At 36.3% G+C, this 23791-nt stretch overlaps 1 protein-coding gene across 1 annotated transcript in view; it reads right to left on the bottom strand.

Annotated features, from left to right (window-relative positions):
- Positions 1–23791, bottom strand: part of LOC111142541 (myomesin 1) — a 153958-nt gene that overhangs the window by 99433 nt on the left and 30734 nt on the right. The window contains exons 6-8 of the mRNA XM_022495800.1: positions 5060–5200; positions 1904–2243; positions 1071–1228 (exon numbers count right to left, since the gene is read on the bottom strand). Coding sequence (XP_022351508.1) covers positions 1071–1228; positions 1904–2243; positions 5060–5200 — 639 coding nt within the window. The remainder of the gene's footprint in view (positions 1–1070; positions 1229–1903; positions 2244–5059; positions 5201–23791) is intronic.

Genomic DNA, 23791 nt, shown 5'->3' with positions numbered 1-23791 from the left:
TTTTCATGGGCCAACATATGCAACTCCATAGTTGCAGAGAAAGGTGAGGCCAAGACTGATTGATTCCTAGCTTAGTATAGTATACCTTTATACTTAAAAAAAAATTAGTATACCTTTTTACTTTAACGCTTGTAAATTGATTTTTTTTTAAACTTCATTTTCACTGTTCTTTGTCAGTTACCTCCATTAGTCCTAGCCTGGTGGCTAACCAAAAGAGATAATGGACAAGAAAGGAGGCGTCAGGCCCTTTGCAGGTGGCAATGACATTCGTGTGGCATTTATACTGCAACATAGGGGTGCATTTACCACCACTCCTGAGGATAAAAAAACAGCACGCAAAATATCCGTGTCAGGGAATTAAACAGAAAACATCTCTTTAGGGTGGCTCCAACATTTTCATACTTCCACTGTCTGTGGCGGGTACTCATGACATAAATAACAGGAAAGTTTGGAGTTTAGGGATCACAAAGTCATTGACAACTGCAATAGGATATATGATGGAAAGAGAAGATTGGTGCTTATTCTTTCTGGAAAGAAAATTTCTTAAGACCCCATATTGAGTAACATCTTCCATCTGGTTTCCCTCTTTCATTTGGCTTTAGAAATATGTTAAGACCTCAGCACATGTGAGGAGTAGAGATGAAGCCCTCTGGGTTTTAAGTATTTTTTTAAAAGAGTATTGTTTCTGATCACAAAATAATTCCTATAGTATATGGGAGAAAATTTTTATTTAAATTGTATGGCCCATAGCAGTCATAGCCATATATTTTCTTTGTATATAAGTATGTTGGCTACATTTTAATACTTTATGCAAGATAAAGACCCCTTTTATAAAAGGATTAGCAGGATTATGAAGTATCATAATATATCATAATGTACACGAGACTGTTCTTTCTTCTCATTCATAAAATATTTGTCCTGGTATCCTTTCCTCACTATTTAAAAAATCTGTACAAACTTGAGGTACTTTCTTTGACTCTTGCATACTCACAATGCTGAATATCTTCACTGGAGGTAAAACTAGTTTTGTGTAATAGATTCTGTGAGTAATTTTCATATAGATAACATACCATGTGACACGAGGTTCTGGCCAGCCGGATACAGAGCAATGTAATTTTACACTTTCTTTCTCCCAAACAGTGTGGGAACGAGGCTTAATGACAAAGTCGGGAGCATGGAGAAGATGATCTTCATTCAACTTTCTATGAAATGCCTCAGTTTCTTCTAACTATAAAAAAAAAATCAAAATATTATGAAATCAAAGTAACCTGTGCTACTAAAATAACAAAAATCCAAGTTATCATTTTTCCACTTGGAGGCTTACTTTTGTATTTAGACCAAAAGCCTTCTCCTTTTCCCCATTTTTAAAAAATATTTTATTTATTTATTTACTTATTTACTTATTTATTTATTTTAGCGAGGGAGAGGAGCAGAAGGGGAAGGAGAGGGACAAGCAGACTTTATGCTGAGCATGGAACCCCATGTTGGGCTCCACTCAGAGCTCTCCCCAGGGCTAAATCCCAGGACCCTGAGATCATAACCTGAGCTGAAATCAAGTCAGATGCTTAACCAGCTGTGCCACTCAGGTGCCCCTCTTTTCCCCTTTTAAAAAGATACATTTAATTTTTAACATTCTAAGCCTCAACAACATATTTTACTTTCCCCTAAGGTGGACTTCTTAAAGTTCTTTAGAACCATAATTTCTGTAGAACCTAAAATTTCATGGAGTTTAAAATTACTAAGTCTTTCTTTGACACATATATTTTGCTGTCTTTCTCCAGTTTTGTTTCTCCGTAAGATTACCTATTTCTTCATTCAAAACAAATAAATCTATATGTACATACACACACAATGTTCCATGCATCTCTGCATTTGTAAATTACATTAAATTGTCTTTTCTTACTGTTTTTGTCAGTGACATGCGTTCTGCCTTCTCTCGAATTGCTACTTTCCTTGACTTCTTCTCAAAAGCTTCTTCCTGGTGAAGAGTGGATGTAGACTGTTTGGATACTGAGGACTGTTTGGATATTGAGGACTGTTTGGATACTGAGGATTGTTTGGATACAGCAGACTGTTTGGAGACAGCGGACTGTGTGGAGACAGCAGACTGTTTGGATATAGCAGACTGTTTGGATGCCGTGATTCCTTCTTCACTAGCAAGAAGATTTCTCTGGGCTATATAAGCAGCAGCTTCTTTAATTCTTTCTTCTTCTGTATCTGTAATTCCACTGACATGCACTTGGCTAAAATATAATAAGAGCAAAACATGGATACTGTGGATGGCACTAATAGGATTGCCTAATTTTTACTAATTTCAAAGTATCAGAACTTAGACGTTGTGTACTGTACCCAAAGAAAACCTGACAAAGAAAAACCTGGTAAATCAGCAGCTAACTCTTCATATACAGAAGTGATCATCACCTTAATCCATAATGGTAACAATAATAATACCTACTGTGGCCATGATGTTGCCAAGTGCTTTTTTACAAACATCATCTCATTTTACACCCACAATAACCTTATGAGGAAAGCTCTTATCATTTCTATTTTAGACATATGGTCTAAAATTAGATAACTTATTGAAGGTCACTTCGTTGGTTTCTTTAGGGCATTTAAATAGGATTGACTCTATAATAAAAGATTAACTTATGATATTGTAAAATGAGATATCGTTTGTGTGCCTGTGATCCTGATATGGGACTATGTGCTTGGTCTGGATTCTTAACTCAGCTGATACAATGCAATGCCCAGAACTGTTGTATATATAAATAAATTCTAAATTTACATGAGATCCTTAAGCCAAGATAGTCTGTATAAAGCAGCTAGTAAGATTCTCAGAAAACAATTGGTATTCAACAAAGTTTCCCCATCTTCTTCCTAGATTGTTAATACTGTCAACACCATTATGAAGTGTTATTTTTTTTTAAGATTTTATTTATTTATTTGACAGAGAGAAAGAGATCACAAGTAGGCAGAGAGGCAGGCAGAGAGAGAAGGGGAAGCAGGCTCCCCGCCGAGCAGATAGCCTGACTAGGGCTCAATGTGGGGCTTGATCCCAGGACCTAGAGATCATGACCTGAGCTGAAGGCAGTGGATTAACCCACTGAGCCACCCAGGTGCCCCATGAAGTGTTATTTTTAACACAGTAGTAGAATATAGGAGGTAGATCTATATTTAAAAAGGGAAAAGGGAGAACCAGAAATAAAACCAAGAGGATAAATTTTTCCTTGCATTTTATTTTATTACAGTTTCTTTTGTAAATGATCATTTCTTGGGACTGGCCTTGAGGAGACAAAATGGTTTCATTTAGAAGAAAGAAGTCACTGAAAGGGAGAAGCCTCATTTCATATGGTAAAGAGATGGAGACATATACCACATAGGAGAATGCTAACTTAATATGCTTTTTAAATACTTTTTTTAAGGGCGCCTGGGTGGCTCAGTGGGTTTAGGCCTCTGCCTTCGGCTCAGGTCATGATCCCAGGGTCCTGGGATGGAGCCCCACATCAGGCTCTCTGCTCAGCAGGGAGCCTGCTTCCTCCTCTCTCTCTCTCTCTCTGCCTGCCTCTCTGCCTACTTGTGATCTTTATCTGTCAAATAAATAAATAAATAAAATCTTTTTTTTTTTAAAGTGTAAGAAAATAAATATTTTTTTAAAAAACAGAGTGGGAACAAAGCAGAAAATAAAATATTTTATTCCTCTAGACTAGTCATCTCCTGTAAAGAATGTCAGAGTATATTAAACCAACTGTGAAGGGGCTAAGAATGGGGAAGCATACTTAGCAAAATACACATATTTCAATGGAAAGTTCACTTAAAAAAAATCAGAGATGGGGCGCCTGGGTGGCTCAGTGGGTTAAAGCCTCTGCCTTCAGCTCAGGTCGTGATCTCAGGGTCCTGGGATTGAGCCCCACATCTGGCTCTTTGCTCAGCGGGGAGCCTGCTTCCCCCTCTCTCTGCCTGCCTCTCTGCCTACTTGTGATCTCTCTCTGTCAAATAAATAAACAAATCTTTAAAAAAAAAATCAGAGATATCAAAGATATCAAAGAAAAAGCTAAAAATAGCATATTATTTATCCCCTTACCTTCCTAACTGAAATCAGAGCAATTATGACATTAGTTTCTGAAACAATTCCAAAAGGAACTATCAGAGAAGAATGGGAAGAAAAACACATGGCAACAGAAGTAGGTCACCAACAATGACAACCGGGTCGTTGCCTCCTGAATTTCCTGAGATGGCATTTGCCCTGAGAGGATGCCCTCATTTTGAGTATCACCTTAGCCCTGTGTAGAGTTTAGCATTCAAAGGAAAATAAACAGGAAAGGCTCCAAAGGTTCCCATTAAATCTTAATTTGGTGTCTCCTGCAGGTTTCATGTTTCCCCTAGATATTAAAATCATTCAAAAAAAGTTTATATTTTTTAAAAAAGAACACACACACACATATACACATATTTACCTTATAAACACAGAAATTTGGCATTAATGGACTTGTGATTTCATGATTACTCTGTTTGAAGTTTGCCCCAAGATAAATAGTAATCTTTTTTACATTAAACAAATATAGGGAAATAGGCGGGCATTCAAATTATGAGGCCATTCTTGTACTTAGTCTATGTTATCTAAGATTTTTCTTCTTCCTAATGAATAATAATTAAACCACACTGGCAACCACAATGGTTCCCTCTGCCTTAATATAACATCTGACCTTTTTTTTTAAAGTTCATCCAATATTTTATAGTTTTGAACCTTTCTTTTCTACTCTAGTGACTATATGTAGTGTCCAATCACTAGCATCCAATGCTCTCGTTCTAATTTCAGTCAGTTACATCACTAGAACTAAGTTCCTGATCATTCTCTTTTGTCATGTAGCCATCCTAGATGATGGCAGATTTTCACAATGAACATGTCTCCCTCAGTGCAGAGTTCCAAGGTTCCTCAGACTTTACTCAATCAGGACACAGTTAAGTGCTCAATAAATGTCAACTGCAATTATTATGACTACCTGACAACATTACTCTTCACTTTCTAATATTTAAAGCCAGGAAAAGAATGCATACGTACCGTCCTGAGAAAATGGGCACCATATAGTCACTTGGCAGATTTTCCTTCTCTTCCCCGGAGAGAAGGCTCTTCTTGGCTCTCTTTGCTTGGGGGCTCAACTTGGATGAATAATCTTCTAACATGAGACTGGAATCTGTAAGTCTGAAACAAAACCCCCAATATTAGCTAATAACCAAAAATTGCATTGAAAATATTCAAAAATGGGGCACCTGGGTGGTTCAGTCATTAAGCATCTGTCTTTAGCTCAGGTCATGATCCCAGGGTCCTGGGATCAAGCCCCATATCAGGTTCCCTGCTCAGTGGGGAGCCTGCTTCTCCGTCTCCCACTCCCCCGCTTGTGTTCCCTCTATCACTCTCTCTCACTCTCTCATAAATATTAAGAAAATAATTTATAATAATAATAAATAATAATATAATACAAATAATAAGAAAATAATGTATAAGAAAATAAATAATAAAATATAATATAAATAATAAGAAAATAATTTATAAGAAAATAAAAAGTATTTTCTTAAAGAAAATATTAAAAAATGCTTATTAGGTAGTTTCAACTTAGGGGAGTTTTCACAGAATCCTAGATTTCTAATGTTATCGTATCTTTTATCTTTAGAACTAAGGTGGAGTGAGAAAGACCTCATACAATTCACTCTATACAGACACAAGAGAAAAATAGGTCTATGATAATTTCATGGCTTTGTCCATCGCCCTCCTCAAAAGTTTTAAGGAAAAACAGCAGTGCTTTTGTAATAGTTCCAAATACCCTTTTGCTGTTAAGTTAATGTTCAAAGTTCAGGAAATTTAGTAAGTCTATAAAAATGGTTTTATCCAAATCTTTTCAGGGGATTGATAAAATATAAAATGTTCTGGACAGGGAGCCCTTCTCCCTTCTCCACCCAACCATCTTGATGCAGGAAACCTAGGTTCACTTTTGAGGCCTTTATGTAGTGTAGACAGACTCCTCTCTTAGAAGAAACACTGAGTTTATCAAACAAGAGTTAATATAGTTTGTGTAAACATAGTGTTGACTGAGAGAGTTTCAGGGGTGTAATAAAGAACACTTTTGTCAGTTCTGTTGTACACAAAAATCTGCCCATGCACATTTGTGAAAATGTGCATTTGGAGGTAGAGAGTGTTCTAAATAAACAACAACAAAAAAGTATTAGCACGGCAGGAAACACGAGAGCAGAGACTGTACCTAGAGGAAGGACTGAGAAAACCAAAAGTACAATCAATCTTAATCTGTGTAGTTCTTGAATAAAATGAAATGCATTTGCATTCAAATATATACAAGTGGGCATGAATTTCAGGAGCTCATGGACTCTTTCTAATTAATCCATGGACTCATGTGAAAAGTTCCTGGTCTACATAGTAATGAAAGATGTTCACAATACAGAACTCTACCAGAACTCTCTACTATCCTTGTAATTTGAAATGATCCTAAAATAAAACAGTATTAAGAAGTCCCCTTGTCTAGAGAAAATGTGGGAAGAAAGTAAAGTTTGTGTGTGATGTGGCATGGGAAGAGCAAGCTGCCCAGCTGAAACAGAAAAACCTTCCAAATCATCCAAACCTGATCATTTCTCAACCTTTAAGAAGCATTAGGAAAAGCAAAGAGATGACCTAAATCAAAATCAGAAGACAGACCAAACACATACATAGTGCAAAAGGAACACATAATAATGCAAGTGAATATATCCTCTGCTAAACAAGTAGCACAGAACTGTAGGGCTTCTAGAAAGCACAGGGGGGTGCAGTGGCTCTGGGCCTGGTGTTATAGGATGGGCTACTGCCTTTCGTCCCCCAAAGAGAGTGGCCAACTTCTTCCTCTCCCACTAACTAGCTCCTTCCGTAGGGTGAATATCTAGGTCCTAGTCTACGTCAGCATTAAAATTAAAGGTTAGAACCTTGAATTCAAGCTTGAGGATTGGTTACCAACTGGAAGGCTGAGTGAAATTTGTTCCTGCCTGCCTGTTCCAGGCAGCAGCAAAATGACTGCATTCTATACCCCCAGAAGATCACAAAGTACAGGCTGTGCTAATACAGGTCTAAGTTTAAAGTGGTATTTTCCTTCCCCTCTTTAACTCATTACCATGCAAAATAAAATTAATTTTGGAGTTTAGGAGTTTCCTTTTTTCCATTTATAGGATATTGGCATTTTTTTCATTTTGCTCTCACTTTTCTGTTTTTGCTCTTTTTTTTTTAACTTTCATTCTAGTGTCTATAATCATTCTCATGAGCTCATATTTTCAACATTTATTCACACTGCAACAGCTATGACTTGTCATTCTTTTTGTTGTGTTGTTGTTCTTTTTTTCTGTCACTTTCCCTTTAAGATGAATCTTTAAAATGGTGCACTTATTACATAGAGTGTTCCAGAAGGTGATTATTCCATCCTCACAGGTAAATCGCAGCAGCTGGTTTTTAATATTGAACTTTATGGTAACGATTCATGGTCTTATCATCAGTTTCCATTTCATGTTATTTGGGACAAAAAACTTCACAAAAAGCATTATGATGTTTTATATTATATAGTATTATTTAGAAAATCCAAAGCATTTAGAAAAAAAAAAAATCCTTGTTATGTTCTTTAAAGTTTCTTCAAGCTTTTGAACACTAATTTAAAAAAAAAAAAAAAAAAAAAACAGTCCAGGGAGCCTGGGTGGCACAGTCTGTTACATGGCCAACTCTTGGTTTCAGCTCAGGTCATGATCTCATGGTTGTGAGATCAGGCCTGCGTTGAGCTCTGAGCTCTGTGTAAGCTCAGCACGGAGTCTGCTTGGGATTCTCTCTCTCTCTCCCTCTGCCTCTCCAGCTCTTGCCCTTTCTCTTTCTGAAATAAATGGGCAAACCTTAAAAAAAGGGTGGGGGGGGAGCATGTAAGGGATTAGAGGTTAAAACACTATGCCAACAGTCTATTTAAAAATAACTCACTTACTGAAGATAGCAAACAAAACTAAGTCAGAGAAGCATCGAGTTTTAAGGAACTATATAACAATCAGTGTAACTAATTATTTGAAGAAAAAGTCATCAACAGTCTATTTTGTTATGATCGAAGAACACTGAAGTCTAACATCTTACTCTATTGAACTCTAAAGTTGAATATTGTTTTTAGAGGAGAATATTTTAAGAAGAATATGTAAAATTTAATCCTTTTTGAATTTAAATCAAAAGGTGAAATAAGAAGCGAAATAAGCCAGTCAGAGAAAGACAAATACCATAGGATTTCACGCATATGCAGAATTTAAGAAACAAAACAGATGAACATAGGGGAAGGGAAGGAAAAATAAAATAAGATAAAAACAGAGAGGGAGACAAATCATAAGAGACTCTTAACTCTAGGAAACAAACTGAGTGTTGCTGGAGGGGAGGGGGGAGGGAAGATGGGGTAATTGTGTGATGGGCATTAAGGAGGACCCTTGATAAAATGAGCACTGGGTGTAACATGCAACTGATGAATCACTAAATTCTAGCCCTGAAACTGATAATACACTATATGTAAACTAACCTGAAAAATAAATATATATTATATATATATATATATATATATATATATATATATATAAAACTAACCTAAATAATTTTTTTAAAAGATGAAATAAAGTTTTGTTAACCTCTTGGATTTTTAGTTATATCTAAATTTTAAAAATAATCCTCCATCTTAAAGTCAGTTACTGAGTAGACACTAAACTTGATGTGCATGGATCTATTTGGGTCTTTGAACTATTAAAACTATAATTAATGCTCTTTATGTACTGAGCTTAAATCTTGAAGCTTTCTTGAAGTTTTCTGAATTTTGGTTTATGAGGGCGATGAAATTAAGCAATAGTTAAACATTGATTTGTATGTGCATACATGCACTTGCACATCTGTAACTGTGTCTAAGTACAAATTTTTGTGTCCTGCTACTATTTGGGGTGTGTCCTCTGCCTAAATTTACGCCTAAATTTCACGGAATTTAAAGAAACATCATCGTGTGTATGGCCTTGTCACATCTACAACCAGCAGCACCATAGAAAATGGATGTAGCCAAAGTTGAGAGAGCTCTCTCTGGAAATATTCCAAAAACTCAGAAATAGGCTTATACCTTTACCCAATTCAAATACTGAACAACAACAACAAAAGATAACCTTCTGTTCTTTCAACTTCATAATTATATTTGACAGGAAAATAAGGAACAAAACTAGTTAAAAACTGGAACTGGAAGTGATCTCAAGAATATTTATAATGAGCTCCTCATTTTAAAGATTTGGGAGACATAAGTGTGGCTTTGTAACTTGCCCATGGTCACACAGCAAGCAAGGTAGTTGAAGCAGGGACTAGCACCCATCTAGGTCCATGTTCTTACCACTATACTAGTGGTCTTTGACTTTTGTGACTAAGTATTCCTACTCCAAAAATACTGGGGGCATGCCACCTATATATGTTTATTTATATGGTCTATGCATATACTGCTATATAAATAGTCACACTTTCTAAAACATTCAGTCACTAAGACCAAATTTGACTTTTTAAAAAAAATAGTAGTGCTAATATTTCTTCCTATCTTTCCATGGTTTGCCTTTGTGGACACCCACTTTGGAGACTATAATACCAAATCACACTGCCTGTAATGACTCCCATGGTGATTCATTATTTCTGAATTTATTCACAGGTTATAAAATCATCACAGTTCAGTTGAAAATATAGCATTTAAAAACTCATTAAAATTTGCATGAAATAAAGTGGTGGTTCCTCAAAGTTATGTTTGTAATTATCATATAATTTGGGGGAAATTGTCCTACTTCCCCAGGATGAGTAACTTTATTCATACTTATATTAAGTAGGGATCTGCTTATTGGCTATATTACTTTCTGAAATGTGATAACCTACTGGCATGTTTCAGAAGAATGATGGGCTATAGGCATTGCCTTTTGCTGACAGTGCTCTCAAACCCAGCATCACCCATCCCTATATGCTCAGGTTATAGTGCATTATTGCTTTCTCTATCCTTCTCACTGCCTATGACCACTCATAGATACTGATAGTTTCAGTTATCTTTGTATCTGCACTGTATCCAGTGCCCGGTGGTGTTCAATAAATGTTTATTGAATGAAGTGAAATCATTCATCCTCCTGTCATTATACCCTAATCCAGAGATTCTCAACCTTGGCTTCACACCAGAATCGGCCGAGGAGTTATTTAAAATGACCAATATAGAGATGGGACTTATAGTATGATGAAGTGAGTACTTCAGCAATTACTCTCCCCAAAAGCAAATGATAAAACTGGATACAGGTGTCAAAACCAACCCATTCAGGGCTCTGAAAATCAACCAAAGGCATACATTACACCAAGAAGTAGTTTTCATTAAAAAGTCACTGAACTTTAGGTATGAACAATGGAAATCTCTGTGGCATTCTGCCTAGACTTCCCCCCTCCACCTCCTCCCCCAGGTCAGTTTATAAGGTATTTTTTCAAAGCAGAAAAAGGCATGACTATCAGTGTTCACTGCCAGAGGGGGCTGACTTGATTTGGAGCAGAACATGATAAAACTCCACATCCAGCAGCACTGTGAGAAACACTAGCAATCTAAATGGTAAACAAACAATGGAAGACCAGTAACTTAGTTAGCCTCAGGTTCCAATCACAGTTGGGAAAAGTCCAGACTGGGGGCGCCTGGGTGGCTCAGTGGTTAAAGCCTCTGCCTTCGGCTCAGGTCATGATCCCAGGGTCCTGGGATCGAGTCCTGCATCGGGCTCTCTGCTCAGCAGGGAGCCTGCCTCCTCCTCCTTTCTCTCTCTGCCTACCTCTCTGCCTACTTGTGATCTGTCTGTCAAATAAATTTAAAAAAAATCTTAAAAAAAAAAAAAGTCCAGACTGGCAGATCAGCCGGCAATTTAATAGGAAGATCTGTGAAATAAGACTACCATGGGAAGCCTTCAAAAGTCTTCATGTGCCTGCACAGAAAAAACGAGATGACGCAAGTTATTCACACATCACTGGCTGACTAGTCCTGTGTTCAGGTGCAGAGGACAGACAAGAGAGTCTAGAAGTAAGCAAAGCCGGAATGTATATATTTAAAAGTTACCTGAACTTTAAATGTCCTCCCCAAAAAACATACAGATCTACTGCCAGAGAGTGAAAGCTTTTGTTTAAGCACAATATCTCATCATTCATTCACTGGTCATTAATCCATGCAAACACAAAGTGATCCCTATAAATTCAGGCTTAAAAATGAGAATAATAATTTAAAGAAGAAACTGAGTAGAGACATCAGTAGTCACACAGTTTATACACACACAGTAAATAGATTCTGTAAGTTCATTTAGACAAGTTTTTAAAACAAAGCACAATGACAACTCATTTAAGGGAAAATTCAGAATCCAGAATTTCTACAATATATTATCTAACATGTCCACTTTTTAGCAACAACAAAAATTATGGGACATGCCAAGAAATGGGAAAATGTAATCCACACCAACAGAAAAAAATCAGTAAGTAAAAACTGTCTCCAGGTGCACCCTGATGTTGGATTTAACAAAGACTTCAAAACAGTAATTATAAATATGTTCAAAGACTAAAAAAGGAAACCATGTTTAAAGAATTAAAGGGAATTATTATGACAATGAGTCAAAAAAAGAGAGAATATTAACAAAGACATAGAAATTACAAAACGGGAGGGTGCCTCGGTGGCTCAGTCAGCTACGTGTCCAACTCTTGATTGTGGCTCAGGTCATGATCTCAGGTTTGTGAGACTGAGCCCCACATTGGGCTCCACACCCAGCAGGGAGTCTGCCTAAGATTCCTTTTCTCTGTCCCTCCCCCACTCATGTGCGCATGCTCTCTCTCTCTCAAATAAATAAATTAATTTTTAAAGATTTTATTTATTTATTTGAGACAGAGAGAGCACAGTGGGGGGGGTTGGCAGAGGGAGAGGGAGAAGCAGGCTCTAAATAAATAAACCTTAAAAAAGAAAATTATAAAATAGGGTCAAATAAACATTGAGTTTGAAAGTATAACTTAAATGAAAAATGTGTTAAAGGGACTCAACAACAGATTTTAGATAGAAGAATAAAGAATCCATGAACTTGAAGATAAAAATTATCCAATCTAAAAAACAGAAAGACAGGACGCCTGGGTGCCTCAGTTGGTTAAGTATCTGCCTTTAGCTCAGGTCATGATCCCAGGACCCTGGGATCCAGTCCCACATAGGGCTACTTGCTCAGCGGGGAGACTCCTTCTTCCTCTGCTGCTCCCCCTGCTTATGCTCTCTCTCTCTCTGACAAATAAATAAAATCTTTAAAAATATAAAATAAAATTTAAAAAAATAAAAAAACAGAAAGATGAAAGAATGAAGAAAACTTTTAAAACCTTCAGAGATCTGTGGGATATTAAATATATGAATATATTACTAACAGTAATATTGAAAAAAGAATAGATAAAGAGTAGGAAAATATATTCAAAGACATAATGGCCTAAAGCTCCCCAAATTTGATGAAAACTATTACTCGATGGATCTAAGATGCTCAACAAACCCAAATAAGATACACACAAAGAGATATACACCTAGATAAAGTCACAGAGAAATCTTGGAAGTAACAAGAGTAAAATGGTTAATCACATACCAGAGAAAAACATATTAATGATTGACTTGTCATCAGAAACAATATATCCCAGAAGGCATTGATATGACATATTTAAGTTCTGAAAAAAAGTTAATCAAGAATTCTACATCCAGAAAAACAAAAACAAAAATAAACTAACTATTGGGACTATACCAAAATAAAAAGCTTTTGCATTGTAAAAGAAACCATCAACCAAAAAAAAAAGGCAACCTATTGAATGGCAGAAGATATTTGCAAGTAATACATCTGGTAAGGGTTTAATATCTAAAACATGTAAAGAACTTGTACAACGCAACATTTTAAAAAATCTGATTAAAAAATGGGCAGAGGAACTGAATAGACATTTTTCCAAATAAGACACAGAGATGGCCAAGAAACACATGAAAAGATGCTCAATAGCATTAATCATCAGGAAAATGCAAATCAAAACCACAATAAGATTATTGTTTTATACTTGTCAGAATGGCTAGAATCAAAAAGACAAGAAAAAACAAGTATTGACGAGGATGTAGAAGAAAAAGAATCTTTGCACATTGTTAGTGGGAATGCAAGTTGGTGCAGCCACTGTGGAAAACAGTATGGGGACACCTCAGAAAATTAAAAATAGAAAATCCAATGGAATGGTATGCAGCCATCAAAAAACAAAATCTTGCCATTTGCAATGACATAGATGGAACTAGAGGGTATTATGCTAAGCAAAATAAGTCAATCAGAGAAAGACAATTATCTATGATCTCTCTGGTGAGGAATTTGAGAGGGAAGGCACGGGGTCATGGGGGATAGGGAGGGAAAAATGAAATAAGATGGGATAGGGAGGGAGACAAACCATAAGAGACTCTTAATCTCAATAAACTGAGGGTTACTGGGGGGTAAGGGGAGGGATAGGGTGGCTGGGTTATTGATATTTTGGTGAGGGTATGTGCTATGGTGAGAGCTGTGAATTGTGTAAGACTGATAAGTCACAGACCTGTACTCCTGAAGAAAATGATATATGTTTATAAAAGATTAAAAAATGAAAAATAAATAAAAATTTTAAAAAATAGAAATATCATATGATTCTAGTAATTCCACTATTGGGTATTTAACCCAAATAAAATGAAAATACTAATTCAAAAAGATAATATGCACCCCATGTTTACTGCAGTATTATTTACAATAACCAAGATATGAAAGCAACCCAAGCGTCCATTGGTAGATGAATGAATAAAAAATATGTCATATATATATATGCATATATTATATATATTCCTTTGTATGTATGTATGTGTCTGTGTTTATACATATATATATATAATGGAATATCACTCAATGATAAAAAAGGATAAGATCTTGCCATTTACAACATGGGTACAACAAGAAGGCATTATGCTAAGTGAAATAAGTCAGACATATACCATGTGATCCCACTTAATGTGCAATCTAAAAAACAAAACCAACAAAAGCAAAAAACAGACCTATAAACATAAAGAACAATCTGATGATTGCCAGAGGCGAGGGGGGTGGGAGGATAGGTAAAATGGGTGAAGGGGAGTAGAAGATACAGGCTTCCCATTATGGAATGAATAAGTTATGAAAATGATGTTTATAGCATAGGGAATACAATTAATAGTACTGTAACACTGTCATATGGTAACAAATGGTAGCTACACTTGAGGTGAGCAGGGCATAACGTATAGACTTGTTGAATCACTATGTTGTATACCTGAAACTAATGTAGAATGGTGTGTCAACTATACTTCAATAAAAAATTCAGTATCTAATAAAACTATCACTCAAAACTGAAGGCGAGGTAAAGATACTCCCAGACAAATAAAAACTGAGAGAATTCATTGCTAGCAGACCTGCCTTACAAGAAATGCTAAAGCAAATCCCTTAAGGTGTAAAGGAAATGACACCAGACAGAAATTCGAATCCACACAAAAAAGTGAAAAGCACCACAAAGTAAATGATTGGGTAAATAAATATATTTCTATTCTTTTAGATTCCTTGAAAGATATAAGATTGCATAAAACAATAGTTAACACAGTACATGGTTGGGTTTATAATATATATAATTGTAATATATATGACAATAGCATAAAACGCAGGGGAGGAAATGAAACTGTATTGAAACAAAGTTTCTATTTCTACCAGTAACAAATTACCATAAATGTGAAGTAGAATGGGTAAGTTAATATGTGTACTGTAATTTCTAAAGCAATCCCTTTAAAAAAAAAACACAAAAAATATAGTTAAGAAACAAAGAAATTAAATGGTACGCTAAAAATACTTATTTTACACAAACAGGGCAATAAAGGAGGAACAAATGAACAAAGGATATGAGATATACCAAAAAACCCACAAAAATACCAAATGTAAGTCCAGCCATTTTGGTAATTTTATTAAATGTGAAGGGATTAAAGACGGAACAGCAGAGATTGTCAGAATGGATTTTTAAAAGTCCAAATGTGTGCTGCTAGGAAAGTCACACCATAAATTCAAAGACACATAAGGGTACCTGGCTGGCGCAGTTAGTGAAGCAGGTCACTCTTGATCTTGGGATTCTGAGTTTAAGTCCCACCTTGGTCACAGAGATTACTTAAAAATCATAGCTTTGGGGCACCTGGGTGGCTCAGTGGGTTAAGCCTCTGCCTTCAGCTCAGGTCATGATCTCAGGGTCCTCAGATCAAGCCCCACATCAGACTTTCTGCTTGGCCGGGAGCCTGCTTCCCCCTCTCTCTCTGCCTGCCTCTCTGCCTACTTGTGATCTCTCTCTCTGTCAAATAAATAAATAAAATCTTAAAAAAAAAATCATAGCTTTAAAAAAATTTGAAAACACACATGTGCTAAAGTAAAAGAATGAAAAAGATATACTGTGCAAATGACAAACACAAGGAGCCAGAATGGCTATATTAATATAAAAAAAATGCACTTTAAACCAAAATATTACTAGGGGCAGAAAGAAACATTTCATAATGATAAGAGGGCCAATTCCTCAGAAAAGTATGACAATTACAAATGTATATGCACCTACAAACAGAGTCCTAAGATACATGAAGCAAAAAGTGACATAATTGAAAGAAAAAACAGAAAATAGAAAAAAGACTGGAGACTTAAATAATCTAGTCTCAATAACTGACAGAACTGACAAAATTTAGCAAGGATGTAGGTGTCTTAAATAACACTATCAATCAACTTGACCTAATGAACTTTCTAGAATACTTTACCCAATGGCAACAAAGTACATGTTCTTTTCGACATTCTTCAGGACAATTCATATGCTATCTCACAGAACAATCTCAATCGATTTAAATGGATTTAAATTATATAAAATTTATTATCAGACAGCAGAAGAACTAAATAAGAATCTAAGGCAGAAAGGAATCTAGAAAATCCTCAAGTATCAAGAGACTAACAACATACTTCTAAATAACTCACTGGTGGTGAGAAAAGAAATCATAGTGGAAGTAGAAGGTATGAACTACATGAAAACAAAGAAACACAACATATCAAAATATATGGGATACAGCAAAGCAGGGGCTAGAAGAGAAAAATTTGTAACTTTAAGTGTCTATCTTAGAAAAGAAGAAAGTTCTCAAATTAATAGCTTTAGCACTGTAAGAAGTTAGAAAAAAGATTAAACATGAAACAAAGAGAAGGGAGATATAAAGATTATAGAAGAAATCAGTGAAATAGAAAAAAAAAGAACAACAGCAAATAAAATCAGTGAAACAAAGGTTGGTTCATTGGAAAGATCAAGAAAATTGACAAACCTTTCACTAGACTAACCATGAAAAAAGAGAAAAGACACAATTACCAAAGTCAAGAATGAAAGAAGAAACATCAATACAACCCTACAGAAATTAAGTGGCTCACAAGTAAACATGGTAGATGCATTTATATCAAGAAATTCAATCACTTAAATGAAATAGAAAAATTCCTACAAAGACTCAAATTACCAAAACAAGCTTGAGAAGAAATTAAAATTCTGTACAGACCAATAGTAATTAATTAAAAAGTTGAATTCATAATTTAAAATCTTTGCACAATTAAATGGCCTCACTGATGAATTCCATCAAACATTAAAAGAAGAAATAATACCAGTTGCATCTTAATTTCTTCCAGAGAAGAGAAGGAAACACTTCCCAACTTATTCTATAAGGCCAGTATTACCTGATGTCAAAACCAAACAAAGACGTTATAATAAAACACCAGACCAATATCCCTCATGAACATAGATACAAAAATCCTTCACACAATATTAGCAAACTGAATCCAGCAACATATATAATATAAAACTAAGTGGAGTTTATCCCAGGAATGCAAGGTTGATTTACCATTTGAAAATCAATTCATGTAGTATACCATACTAATAGAATAAAGAACAAAATCACATTATCATCTCAATAGATCACAGTATTTGACAAAATTCAGCATTCCTTCATGTTAAAACTCTCAACAAAACAGGAATATTCCTCAATGCAATAAAGTCCATCTATGAAAAATCTATAGCTAGTATCAGATTTAATAGTTTAAAAAAATAAATAAATGCTTTCTTCCTGAGATTGGGAATAAGGGTATGATATTTGCTCTTGCACTTCTATTCAACATTATATAAGCTTCCAACCAGGGCAGTTAAAAACAAAAACAAAAACTGGGAGGAAGAAGTCTATCTTTAGTTGTTGCTAAGAGACTCCTGTATGTAGAAAATCCTAAGAAATACAATTACACACAAAAATGCTAGTAGTAATAAATTAGTTCAGCAAGGTTGCAAGATACAAAATCAAAACACAAAAATTAATTATATTTCTATGTACTAACAATGAACAATGCAAAAATACAATTAAGACAACAATGCATTCATAATATTACCAAAAATATAAAATATTTAGGAATAACTTTGACAAAGAAGTATAAAACTTATATTTGAAAATTATAAAACATTATTACGATAATGGTGAAAAAAGTCTAAATAAATAAATATTCCATATTCATGGACTGAAAAACTTGAGAGTATTATTAAGATGGCACATTTTTCAAAGTTGTTCTGTAGTTTCAACATGATTCTTTTTTTTTTTTTTAAAGATTTTATTTATTTATTTGACAGAGAGAAATCACAAGTAGGCAGAGAGGCAAGCAGAGAGAGAGGAGGAAGCAGGCTCCCTGCTGAGCAGAAAGTCTGATGTGGGGCTTGATCTGAGGACCCTGAGATCATGACCTGAGCCAAAGGCAGCGGCTTAACCCACTGAGCCACCCAGGCGCCCCTCAACATGATTCTTAACACAATCCCAGCAAATGTTTTTCTTTGTAGAAATTGACAAGGTAACCTTAAAATTTATATAGAAATATGAAGGAACACATAGGCAAAAGATATTTCGTAAAAGAGGAACTAAGTTTGAAGTCTTATATTCACCAATTTCAAAATTTTTTCTAAGCAACAGTAATTAAACCCATGTGATACTGATGTAAGGACAGGCATATAGATCAGTGGAACAGAGCTGAGAGGAAAAAAAACCTTTCTATTTATGGTCAACGAATTTTTTATAAAGGTGCTAAGGAATTAAAGGGGGAAAGAAAGTCTTTTCAACAAATGATGCTGAAACAATTGTACATCCATACGTGAAAGGATGAATTTAGAACTTTACTCAATATCACACACATAACTTAATTAAAAATGGATCAGATTTCTATATGTAAAAGCTAATATTTTAAAACTCTTAGGAGATAAAGAGAGAGGTGCCTGGGTGGCTCAACTGGTTAAACATCTACCTTCAGCTCAGATCCTTGAAAGACACTGTTAAGAGAATGAAAAGAATGAGAAAAATTTTTGCAAATATATATCTAAACAAGGACTTGTATATAAAATATTTAAATAATTCTGATAACTCAACAATAAGCAGAAAAAATCCAACTAAAAGATAAGCAAAAGATTTGAACAGGTATTTCACCAAAGAAGATATACAAATGGCTGATGAGCATATAAAAAGGTGGTCAATATCATTAGTTATTAAGTGCAATTTAAAACCCCACTACAGGGGTGCCTGGGTGCCTCAGTGGGTTGAAGCCTCTGCCTTCGGCTCAGGTCATGATCCCAGGGTCCTGGGATGGAGTCCCACATAGGGTGCTCTGCTCAGCAAGGAGCCTGCTTCCACCTCTCTCTCTCTGCCTGCCCCTCTGCCTACTTGTGATCTTTGTCTGTCAAATAAATAAATAAAATATTTAAAAAAATACCCACTACATACCCACAAAAATGGCTATAATAAGTAAGACAGAAAATAACAAATGTGGATAAACTGAAATCTTCATACAATGCTATGGGAATGTAAAACAGTAAAGTCACTTTGGAAAAAGCAGTTGAATAGTTTCTCATAGAGTAAAACATCAACTTAGCATACAATCCAGCCATTATCTTAGAAGGTGCAGGAGAAAGGTTAACTCAAAAATAGCCTTTCGATCTGTGTTATATGTTAGAGTAGCACTGAAATTTTCACAGGTTTATTTTTTAACTTTCTTTAACCATTTGATTTATTCAACAGAGTCTAAAAACAGATTTATTCTGATTCTGCTGTCTGCAAAATACAATGTCTGACTAAGGCTGGACAGAGATATGAAGATACATTAAAGACCCTTGCTTTCTGAGAGCTTTACAATTTAGTAGGGGAATAAAAGCTACCAGGCATGACGTGTTGTACAATGTCAATCAAGGAAGAAAGCACAGAAGGATAGAGGAAGGCAGGCAGAAAGACTAATGCAAACAAAAGTTGAGTCCACAGGCTTGAAAGATGATTTCTGTCTGGGGTTATCAGGGACTCCTTTGTGGAAGAGCTGGACATTTAAAGATGGGTAGGTCATCCTAGGATGACACAGTGGTAGGTACAAAAGCTTAAAAATAAAAACTCAATTTTTATTGCTGACTTAGGTATGTGTTGTCATTCGGCTTTACTGCGTGGTCACAAAAGAGCTGGACTCATTTTTTTATTATTACAACAGTTTCCCTTTAAAACTGCATCTTCATATATATTTACAACCTAGTGCTGTTGCATATAAACAAAGTGCTCAGCTGTTTACCAGAAGAAAGGAAGAGGCAGTGGTTTTAGTGAACTATGGGTCAGCTTCTAGAAAACCATCCTTCTTGGCTGTCTTTGCTCATCTAGTCAGCCACGCCTGGGGGTTTCTTCCATCTGAAGTTCCATCTCTTTCATCTTCAGGACCCCCTGGAGGGTCAGGAAGAAGCACTTGAAGTTTGCCAGCTCTTTTTTCATTTCTACTTTTCCATCAGCCACATTTTTCCCTCTTGCAAAACTTGAAAGACAATACTTTCTTTGGGGTTTTATGAAAAGGTTGTTTTGTATCTACTTCTGATTTAGAGCAACTTCATTCTGTGATCCTCCTTTGATATGGGTATCATGTCAGGCTCAACACTTTCTACTAACCTTTCAATTCTCCTATTTCCCACTCTCAACACTTGTGGAGATTTCAGGAGAACATCAAAGTTAGCAGATAAGTAGGAGGCTTTGAGTCCTTTCTTTTTTGCTAATATACTTTGCAGAAAAAGCTTCTTATAAGATATAAACATGAACTTAGTTTGATCAATATCACTCTCGAAATTTACTGACATGTAGCGTCATAATAAACAACCATCCTTGGGGTTTTCTTTGTTTTCGCAATATTTGCCTTACACTTATCCTTTTTCCCCCTCTCCATTTCACTCTCATCCATAGAAATATCTCCTTTTTAGTTTTTAAAAAATGTTTAGTTATTTAAATAGGAATATAACCATATTTTTTTCTATATATTGCTTTATTTTTCCACTACTTAAATTTCCACTGATAAGTAACATTTTATCTTCTTTTTGGTAACTTTCCACAGCTAATGCATAGCCATGATCTAAAAGCAAGTACCATGGGGGTCTCAACCACTTCTCAACATGAATGTAGGTCAATCAATCATGTGTTCTAGAAAAGGCGCAGGAGTAAAACACTGAGAGATTTAAATCTTTTATGGTTCTTATCTACATATACCCTTCAGGTTTTATCCATTTCTGACTATTTTAGCAAATTTTAAGCAGGAGTGAAAGGGTTTACTCCTTACTTCCTTAATTCTGTATTATGCAAGATGCTTGAAGATAGTATCAGGAGATGCCTTATAAAGTCTAAATCTGCAAACTAATAATTATCCGTGACTTTTTAAGGTTAGTCTTACTAACTTATTTACAAGACAGCCAAGAAACCCACATCCCACTCCACTTTGAGGATGGTCCCTGGGCTGGCATGGAAGTTACCTTCCTCATTTGCGATGCTCCTGCTTTCTCTTGCTTCATCTAGAAAGGCTGCTATGGAAAAGGTCAAGCCTGTTGCAACGGTTCCTGAGGGCTTCCAGAGTTCACAGACTGGTGGGGAAGCTCAGTTACACCTCGCTGCCCAACCAGCCAGGAACAGAGCTAACATTTCATATCAGAGCCTGGGAGGTACCACTTTGCCCTTCTTCCACCTTTGGCTGACTCCTTCTGTTCCTACTTTACATGCCTTCCTTCCTACAGGATGGTCCACCTGTCCAGGGAAGATGAATGCCATTCTGGAAGTGTCTTGTATCACCTAAACTTGAATTTAACCTGTAAAAGAGCCCATCAAATAACGTTTTTGGGAAATAAAGCATTGGTAGCAGAGAATGAACCACACCTTTCCTGGCCTCAATGTAAGTATCTGTGACAGGAAGGGCTTGAGTTAGATGAGCTTTTGATCTCTTCCTGCTTCACCCATTTCACTTCCATGGATCTACAAACTGCTGTTTATACAAAGCTGGTATTATCAGGGGTGATATTTCTAGTTCTCTCTATCCATCCAGGCCACATCTTTAAAGCAGTGAGAATAAGGACAGGAGACTGACACATGGTGAGGGCTACTCTCCTTGGACTCAGGATATGTCTTTGGGATTCAGAGCATAACTGCCTTTTAAAGAAGCAATTGGCAATAAACTTGGTGGGGGGGGGCAGAAGTATTTCTAGTTCTTGGGGGAGAAAAGTAACTGGCTTTTCTGCTTTCACTGGATTTTCCTCTGACCTATTGATTTTTTGTAACTCAGAAACCGTGGTGCTTTTTCCTTATACATAATAGTTAAACTTTTATTTAGAAAAGAGGCCATAAGACTCTTTCCAGAGGAGAAAAGATAAGAATACACAACCTGGATGTATCAGTAGCTTTCTAAGCAAACTTCATTCCCCACAACAGTCTATGGTTCAGTAATTTTTTGTAATTCAGATTCGGCTACTTGATTCTACAGGTGGACTCAAATCCCCATATAATTATGGTTATTTCAGGTGCTTTTCTTCTTCAGTACCATAAAAAACACTAACAATGGGACAAGCTACTTTGTTGGGTCTTGGGGAATGGAGAATAAGCATATGGTTTTACCATCATCATATTACCTAAAGAGAATCTCAGAAAATTCACTGTATACAGAATATCTACATGGATCTTTTCGCAGCCTCAAACCTATGTGGCTACGGGAGCGGAAAAGCCCTATGGAAAAAATCTGGTGGAATTCAGAATTCAGCGTTAACTAACAGACCACCATATCTGTTCTGACTGCCCATCTGCTCCTGCCTGGACTACAGCATTAGCCTCCTACCTGGGAAACCTGCTTCTGCTTGTGCGCCAGTCTTTTCTCCACAGAGCAGCCACACTGATCCTGTGACAACTTAAGTCAGCTCATGTCATTCCTCTGCCCAAAACTTTGTCACAACTTGTTCCCTCTAATTCAGAATAAAAAATTCTTACATTGGCCCATGATGTACCTATATGGTTGTCCTTGCCCTTTCTGTCATCTTCACCTGCTCTTTCCCTCACTCCTCCCTTCCCTCAGTGGTCTCGATCCTGCTCCTTGCTGAAAGGCCTTGCAGTGGCTATTCCTGATGCCTGGTGCAACTTTCCCCCAGATAACTCCCTCTGCTACTTCATGTCTTTGCTCAGAGATCACCTTCTTGAAGGGGCCTGACTACCCTATTTAAAATTCCGACTTGCACCCGTGCCCCACATACCTGATCCCTCTTAGCCTATTCTATTTTTTATTGCTTCCATAACATCTATTACCTTCTAGCATGATATAAAATTCAATGTCTTTTTCATTATGTTTATTGTTTAGGGCCTGTCTCTCCATGCTAGAATATATGCTCCATGAGGGCAGGAACCTTTGTCAGTTTTGTTCAGCAATTTATCCCAAGCACCTAGTGCAGTGCTTAGCACACAGGAGGTACTCATTAAATATTTGTTGAATGAGTGAACAATACCTAAACTTCAATGACTGTTCCCCATGTGCCAGCTACTACACTAAGTACCTTATGTCATTATTTCTTTTAGACTTCGCAACATGAGGGATGAACTCTTTCCCCACTTCATAGATGAAGAAACTGAGAGGTTAACTAGCTTCAGAAGTCACAAGCCTAACTGCAAGGAAGCACAGGCCTGTTTGACCCCAAAGACTATCCACTTTGCATTATAACATCTGGAAATGAATACGTAGAAAGTGGATTCTAGTCTGATGCCAACAGCTGAGGTCAAGATACAAAAATGTCCACAGGCAGTAGATTTCTTTGGTAACGTCTTTTGAAACCACACTAGGGTGGGAAATGGAGCAAGTTTTCAGGTCCCCCTCAGTCTCTGCTATAATCCGACCCACCAATAAGAGATGAGGGTTCCTGTGTTTAGTGGTCTCTATCTTTAGCACTGTTATTTTCTGTCTGAATTGGAATTGTTTTGAGCATTAGCATGTTCTTTGCAAACTATAACAATAGTTTCAAAACAATATAACAATAGTTTAATTATCTCGGTAACAACCGAGGGGAGTTGATTAATGTGATATGAGCATAGGTGAGAACACAAAGTAATGTTGGGCAGAATGCCCCAGGCAAATCACTCATGTCTCAGTTTTCTCCACACCGGTGACTTCTATAGTCCCTGGCAAGTCACTATGTCTCATTCTAAGTGACAAGTGAAACAGTCTGTGAGGTTCCAGGTTTGGCATTCGTGAATGCTCCTAAGATCACCTGTTTCCTACTCTGAATCTTAGTTATTTTGGTGCTCAATCGCTTCTCCAGAAAGAGGGCAAATAAAAGGAAATATAATGAAAAACTATATATTGATGCTTCAAAAAA

Source organism: Enhydra lutris, unplaced genomic scaffold (assembly GCF_002288905.1).
Source record: "Enhydra lutris kenyoni isolate GAN:26980312 unplaced genomic scaffold, ASM228890v2 scaffoldscaffold8, whole genome shotgun sequence".
Lineage (NCBI taxonomy): Eukaryota > Metazoa > Chordata > Mammalia > Carnivora > Mustelidae > Enhydra > Enhydra lutris.
Note: the sequence above shows the minus strand (reverse complement) of the source record. Positions and strands in the feature narration are given on the sequence as shown.